Source organism: Onychomys torridus, chromosome 1 (assembly GCF_903995425.1).
Source record: "Onychomys torridus chromosome 1, mOncTor1.1, whole genome shotgun sequence".
Lineage (NCBI taxonomy): Eukaryota > Metazoa > Chordata > Mammalia > Rodentia > Cricetidae > Onychomys > Onychomys torridus.
Window position 1 is genome coordinate 61,870,787 of NC_050443.1, and position 7,628 is coordinate 61,878,414.

General features: G+C 43.7%; 1 protein-coding gene across 4 annotated transcripts; it reads left to right on the top strand.

The window, feature by feature from the left end:
- The first annotated feature begins 358 nt into the window (after positions 1-358).
- Positions 359-7,375, top strand: Ramac (RNA guanine-7 methyltransferase activating subunit). 4 transcript variants are annotated; one of them, XM_036192417.1, is made up of 3 exons: positions 359-467; positions 6,188-6,384; positions 6,993-7,375. In XM_036192417.1, exons 2-3 carry the CDS (start codon positions 6,215-6,217, stop codon positions 7,177-7,179), a joined length of 357 nt encoding a protein of 118 aa, XP_036048310.1. In that variant the 5' UTR covers positions 359-467; positions 6,188-6,214; the 3' UTR covers positions 7,180-7,375. The 4 variants fall into 4 exon arrangements, with proteins under 4 accessions (XP_036048310.1, XP_036048324.1, XP_036048305.1 ...); XM_036192431.1 differs by lacking the exon at positions 359-467 and adding an exon at positions 526-655; XM_036192412.1 differs by lacking the exon at positions 359-467 and adding an exon at positions 526-634.
- Positions 7,376-7,628: the final 253 nt, after the last annotated feature.

Below are 7,628 nucleotides of genomic sequence, written 5' to 3' on the forward strand. Positions count from 1 at the left end.
CGTAGTCTGCTCCTCACCCCGCCGCCCCGGCTCCGCTTCCGGTCTCCTCGGGGTTGCAAGCAGCCTTCCTTCCCGGTCCTGTTGGCAGCCTTTCAGTCCCAGTGCGCCGACGACTGGCAGTCCAGGGGACTTTACTATATGGCGATGTCTTTTACCCTTCGGTAAGACACGCATGCAGTCAGGGCAGCAAAGAGACAGCAGCACCCACCTTCGCCAAGAGGCTCGAACCTGGGCAGCTTCCCATCGGGCCGCGCCACAGTTCGACCGCGAGGGGCGTGGCAGGAAGGGGGCGGGGAAAGCCGATGAACTCTATGGATATCGCGAGATTTCTAGGCGGCTTCGGCTTTTGCGCTCCGGAAGCGGAAGTGGAGTAGGGAGGGATTCCTGCGCGTTTGGTTACCTTGGAGAGCTGCTTTGGGTGCTGCGGTGTGGCTATCCGCAGTCCCTCCAGGGCGGCCCGCGGAAGGGTGAGCACGTCCCTGAGCGGATGCGTCTTCCGGGCGGGGCGGCGGAGGGAACGGGGAGGCTGGAGGCGGGGGAGCCCCGCAGTGGCTCCTCCTCCGAGCCTCTTTCCCCTCGGGTCTGCTCTTTAAGGGGCTTCTGGAAGGAGCCGCTGTGTCGAAGCCGTTGTAAGGCGCGTGTCCGATGGGCCGAGGTCTGGGAAACGCGCTCTTCAGCCCGTTATCCTCATCTGTTGGCCGGGCTCACCTTTGGAGAGCCCCCGAAGCCCTTTCTGTTAGCCTTGACCAGGGTGGGAGGGCCTCCGCCGGAGCTCTGTGGGCTTTTACTTGTGGAGAAGAAATTAGTGGGGTTCAAGGGCAGTGGAAGGTGTAGCCTTTCATTCAGCGGCAGCTACAACCACCAAGAACGTACGTCCTGTAGTTACTAGTTACCGACGCTTGGACTAGCGTGTTGGTTTTGAAGACCCGGAGGATGAGGCTCGTGGCCTCTTGTAGCTCTTCAGTGGAAGAGCGAGTTTCCTCTATGAATTGTTCGGGCTGAGATTCTAAAGAGTCCTTTGAATCCAGTGCCCTCAACCCGAGTCCTGTATGTACTCACCCCTTCTGCCCACATCTTTTTGAGAGAAGGAGGGAGGGAGGGAGGGAGGGAGGGAGAGAGAGAGAGAGAGAGAGTGTGTGTGTGTGTTGATGCTCAGAGGTCAGAAGGGAGCATCGGATCACCTGGAGCTAGAATTACAGGCAGTTATGAGCTGCGCAGTGTGGGTACTAGGATCTGATTTATGGTCCTTTGGAAGAATAGTGAGTGCTCTTGATTACTGAGCTAGCTCTCCACCCCTTCTCCCATCTTTTGAGGTTCCTTTAAAACCCCTGAAGCCATATTATCTATATTTTTTGAAATTACTACATTTTTCCTTTTCCTCCTCCTAAGCCCTCCCATGTATCCTGCTTGCTCTCTTTCAAATTCATGGCTTCTTTAGTTTTATATATATATAAAACTATATATTTTTTTTATATATATAAAATGTCGGTCAGTTTGTCTAATGTTACTTCTATGTATGTTTTCAGGGCTGATCCTATATGTATTGAATAACCGGTTGGTGTGCTCTGCTCTTGGGAAGACTCTTTCTCTTGCTCTTGGCATTCCTTGGTTGCTGTAGTTCTTGTTGAGACCTCTTGAGTTTCCCCCTTCCGTGATAGCTTGTGTATTGGTGTTGTCCCGTATTTAATCAGCCTAAATGTCAAACAGTATAGTTGCCTCAAATCCTTGGGTTAAGTAATGCTTGCATTAAGATTTTGTTTAAATTCCACTCTCATGAGTAAACAAACAAGATACTTGTTGATTACGGTAGGCAGGGTATGGAGAAAATGTAGTGCATTTTCCTTGCCTTATGAATTTACTACTGTCTGTCTTAATTAGGAATGGGATGTCTTTCTGTCTCTCTAGTGGCTTTGTGGTTAGTATGGAAACACGGACACTTAATTAGTTTTTGTTGTTGACTTTTTTTTTCCTTTTCTTTTTGCGACAAGGTCCCTTTACACAGACCAGGCTCATCTCGAACTCAGAGATCTATCTGCCAGACTGCCTCCCAAGTACTGGGATGCATGTACCACTATACCTGGCCTAGTTGGATTTATTTTAAACTCATTTGGTTTTTGGTATTTGACATAGTTTGCCTATACCAGCTGGGCACATGGAGGTATAATTAATAAGACATAATCTCAGTAGTAGCTGGAAAGGTAGAACATCCAGATATTGTTTCTTCTATTTTAATAACAATTCTAGTTTAATTTTGTTGGAATAAGGTTAGTATTATGTTATGAATCCTTGCATGTTTTGAGAAAAAAAACAAAGGAAAGAAGAAGCTATCTTCTAGTTAAACAACTCATGAAAAGCTTTAGTAGAAGTTTAATTAGTACAGGAAAAAAAATAATTAGGATACTATGGGAAAGATTGGTTTTAAGCATTTAGCATGATGTTAAGTATGCCTCAAATCATAAAATAGGTTTGGTTCTTTTTTCTTTGTCAAGGCTGGTCTTGTACATCTAGGCTCAGTTAATCCTCCTGTCTCAGCCTCAGAAGTTCTAGATCTACCAAGAAGTTTTGGTTTAGAAGTTTTGAGGCAATCAGTAAAAACACGAAGTTTGGATTAGGAAAGCTATGAGATAGAGAAGCTGAACAGTACTTGATCAAGGAAGACTGGGAAGTGGGTACTACTTATAGAATTCTGCAGTTTCAAGGTCTTGCTGAAGACTATTCCTTAACCTGCAAGTTAAGTCAAAACAGAGGGTTGAAGAAATATTTTTATAAAGTGTCCATATATTATGGACTGTTAAGAGAGTCATGTTTTTAATTTTTATACTACATTTGTGTGTGGGTCTGTATGTCATGGCACACTTGTGGAGATAAGAGGACCACTTGTGGGAGTCTGTTTTCTGCTTCTACCATATGGGACTTGGGGATTGAACTCAGGTCCTTAGGCTTGGCCCCAAGCCCCTTTACCAACTGAACCATTTTGCCAGCCCAGATTATACTGTTTATATCCATTAGACAGTATCTTACTTATTAGTGTCAGGTGTTTTTTTCATTTCTCACAGGATCTGGAATAGGAGTAAATTGCATAAGATTATAAATGCATAAGATTATAAAGTGGTTACCCAAACTTTAATAACTGTGCACTTAAATGCCTGTTTTTATATATGTTGCTTGGGTTGGCTTAAAACTCCTGGGTTCAAACAGTTCTGCCTCAGTATCTGAAGTGCTGAGGCTATAGGTATATATCACTGTACCCAGCTTCCCCCTTACCCCCTCCTGTGTGTGTGTGTGTGTGTGTGTGTGTGTGTGTGTGTGTGTGTGTGTGTGTGGTGCTGGTGATGGTGGGTGGGTGGGTTGCAGGGGTTTTTGTTTTGTCTCTTTTTTTTTTTTAAGACAAGTCCTTGGTTTTTCTTTTTTTAATTAAATTTCTTTTGTTCATTTTATATACCAATCAAAGATCCCCTTCTTCCCTCCTCCTGCCACTCCAGCCTCTCCCTCCCAACCTATCCCCCATTCTCTCCTACAAGAAGGTAGGGCTTCCCATGGGGAGGTACATTTAGTAGAGGCAGGTCCAAGCCCCTCCCCCTGCCTCAAGGCTGTACAAGGTATCCCACCATAGGTAGTGGGCTCCAAAAAGCCAGCTCATGCACCAGGGATGGATACTGATCCTACTGTCAGGGGACCCCTTAAGCAGATCAAGCTACACAACTGTCCCTATGCAGAGGGTCTAGTCCAGTCCCATGGAGGCTCCACAGCTGTTGATCTAAATTCATGAGTTCCCACTAGTTTTTTTTGGTTATGTCTGTAGATTTCTCCATCATGATCTTGATGCCCTTTGCTCATAGAACCCCTCTTCTCTCTCTTCGACTGGACTTCTGGAGCTGAGCCTGGTGTTTGGCTGTGGATCTCTGCATCTGCTTCCATCAGTTACTGGAGAAAGGCTCTATGATGGCAGTTAGGGTACTCACTGGTCTGATTACTGGAGTAAGCCAGTTCAGGCACCCTCTCCACTATTGCTAGTAGTCTAATCTGGGATTATCCTTGTAGATTCTTGGGAACTTTCCTAGTACCTGTTTTCTCTTTATCCCCATGATGTCTCCCTCCATCATGGTATCTCTTTCATTGCTTTCCCACTCCATCCCTGTTCCAGCTCGACCATCCCATTCCCTTATGTTCTCATTCCCATCCCCTACTCTCCATTGCCCACCCTCATCCCCAGTTTACTCATGGAGAACTCATCTATTTCCCCTTCCCATTGAGATCCTTGCATCCCTTTTTGGGTCTTCCTTGTTAGCTAGCTTCTCTGGAGCTGTGGGTTGAAGTCTGGTTATCCTTTGCTTTACAACTGGTATCCACTTATAAGTATATACCATGTTTGTCCTTCTGAATCTGGATTACCTCACTCAGGATATTTTCTAGTTCCATCCATTTGCCTGTAGATTTCCTGATAATCATTTTTTTTTAACTGCTGAGTAGTACTCTATCATGTATATGTACCTCATTTTCTTAATCCATTCTTTGATTGAGGGACATCTAGGTTGTTTCCGGGTTCTGGCTATTACAAATAATGCTTTTATGAATGTAGTTGAGGATGTGTCCTTGTGGTATGGGAAATGCAAATCAAAACGACTCTGAGATACCATCTTATACCTGTCAGAATGGCTAAGATCAAAAACACTGAAGACAGCTTATGTTGGAGAGGATATGAAGCAAGGGCAATACTCCTCCACTGTTGATGGGAATGCAAACTTATACAGCCACTTTGGAAATCAGTATGGCGGTTTCTCAGAAAATTAGGAATCAGTCTTCCTCAAGACCCAGCTATACCACTCTTGGGCATATACCCAAGGAATGCTCAAGTCCTTGGTTTTTCAAGACAGGGTTTCTCTGAGTATCCCTGTCTTGTAGACCAGACTGGCCTTGAACTCAGAGATCCACCTGCCTCTGCTTCCCCAGTGCTGGGATTAAAGGCGTGGGCCACCACCACCTGGTTCATCGCTCACTTTAAATTCAGGGTACCCTTACCCACCTTTCTCATAGTTTCGGTGGGACTATAATGTATCTAATCATTTGGCAGGAAGTCTGAGATTTATCCCTTACTACTCCTCCCATGTCTAATTAGTGGCTCTTTCTTCCTGGAGTTCTTTTAAAATTGTTTTCTCAGCCCTTCCCTCGCAGTACCTTTTCAGCATGTTATCTACATTTATTGGTAAAATTATTAAGGCTATCCACTACATACATTATTACAGCAATCTGCTTTAGTTTAGTTTCATTAGTCCCTACCCAGTTACAAAAGCAGTCCTTCAGAATACTACATTGGGCCTTGTTTTTATGTTTGTGGAGATGAGATTCTACTATATAGCCCTTGCTGGCTTGGAATTAACTGTCAAGCACCAGGTTGGCCTGCAGTTCCTCCTGCCTCTGCCTCCTGTTACAGGTGTGTATCACCACACATAAAGATAGATTAGATCTTCAGACTTCCTCTCCTAAGTCACCCAAAGATAGATTAGATCTTCAGACTTCCTCTCCTAAGTCACCCGTACTTCCCATTGCCTCCCAGAAAGAAGATACAAAAGTATTTGTGTTGGATACAACATTTCCCACAATTTGTCCCTTGTTTACCTGTTTAGTTTTATTTCTTGATGTCTTCTGCCTCTCTATGTTTACATCATATCCATCTTCTTCATACTGTTTATTGTGTGTATGTGTGGGGCGCATGTGGAAGCCAGATGTCCACTCCAGGGTCATTCTTCAAAAGCTGTCTACCTTGATTTTTGAACTAGGTCTTTCACTGGAACCTGGGGCTTGCCAATTAGCTAGGATGGCTGGCCAACAAGCTCCAGGGATGTGCCTGTCTCCACTTCCCCGGCACTGTGATTGTAAGCCTGTTCCACTAGGCCTGGCTTTTTATGTAGGCGCTGGAGAGCAGACTCAGGTCCACATTCTGCAGGACAAGCATGTTACAAATTGAGATATCCTCCCCAGCTACCATATCTATGTCTTTAGACTGGGGACTCTTTGAGGATATGGCATCTTAGTGTTGCAGACTCCAGGAACACAATGTAGTCAAGAACTGTTACAGTCTTAAGTTTAAAAATACATAGGGACTTTTGTTAGTACTCTGTCCAAAATCGTTCACTTGGTTTTTCATAAGCTGATAAATTAGTATTAATTTTTTTTTTAATTCTTACAGATCCTAAAAACTGTACAGAATTTCAAGATGAGTGATACTTCTGAAGTGATTCCAGATTTTGAAGAGATGTTTGCAAACAGATTCACACAAGATGACAAAGAGTACCAGGAATACTTGAAACGTCCTCCTGAATCTCCCCCAATTGTTGAGGAATGGAACAGTAGAGCCGGTGGCAACCAAAGAAATCGAGGCAACTGGTATGTGTTATTTCCGGAAGATAATACAGAGGATTATCCAGGAAAAGACAGTGCCTGGAACATAACAAGCACTGTGATACTTGCTTTTATGAGTCTTGCTTAAGCCAGGCTTGGTGATGCAAGCCATACTTTCAGTGCTTAAGAGGCTGAGGCCATAGGTTCATAAGGTCTAGGCTAGCCTGGGCTATTCAATGAGACCCTGTCTCAAACTAACATTTTCTTTACAGATATACTTAATAGAACTGGAGTTTTGTACTTGATTTCTAAAAGAAGGTATTGTTTTTGATTACCTTAGAAACTTTATAAAATGAAATGGAAAATTAAATGTAATAATTCAAAACTATGAAGAAGTCAGACTGTTTTGTGCATTTTGGTAGGTGTCAGGTGATCACACCTGGACTTGTTCCCTGCCTCTGTCCAGTACAAGGTGTCCAGTGTATGCTGGAAGGAGGGCTTCAGTCTTGGGAAAGTATGGCTTGTGCTGGGGCGTCCTCAGAGAACTAGGTTTCCACTCTCAAGTACATTGAGCACGCAAATGCCCTGGGATTGGTTTCCTGGGTTTCTTTTTTTAAAGAGAAGTTGTAAATATTTCTGTTTTCTTTTGGTAGGCTGCAAGATAACAGACAGTTTAGAGGTAGGGATAACAGACGAGGATGGCCGAGCGACAATCGATCAAATCAGTGGCATGGACGGTCATGGGGAAACAATTACCCACAGCAGAGACAAGAGCCTTACTATCAACCACAGTACGGACAATACGGTCACAACCAGCGGCCTCCATACAGTTACTACTGACAGAAATGTTACGGCTTTGAACAGAAGACCATCCATTTTGATAACGTGTTCAACGTTTGATTGTCTTCTTTCGGTCATAGTTGTTCACTCCGTTTTACAGAATGGGTTGTTAATTGTTTAGAACTTGAGACTTGAATAAAATTGATCTTGCTAGAGATGTGATGATTGGTAATAAAGTGGATTATATATGATTTAATAATGTTTTGAGTTTGGTCTGTTTTCCTTATTTGGCCTCTAGGAGTTCTGTTTTTAACACAGAAATAAAAACATTTAAATAGGAAGTGCTGGCTTTTCCTTTATAGAAAAGTCACACGCTCAGATGTATTCACCTCGGACATTTCAGAGTGAGGACAGTCTGTGTGTGAAAACACCTGTGATTACTTGTGGTGTATTGTACACAATAGCAGCAGTTGAAAGGTAAACAATTATATTTCTTTGTCATGTGATTA

Coding starts and splice junctions, on each gene's coding strand:
- Ramac (XM_036192417.1), top strand. CDS start 6,215: ATGAGTGATACTTCTGAAGTGATTCCAGATTTTGAAGAGATGTTTGCA. Junction 6,385..6,992: donor CAAAGAAATCGAGGCAACTG/GTATGTGTTATT, acceptor TTCTTTTGGTAG/GCTGCAAGATAACAGACAGT.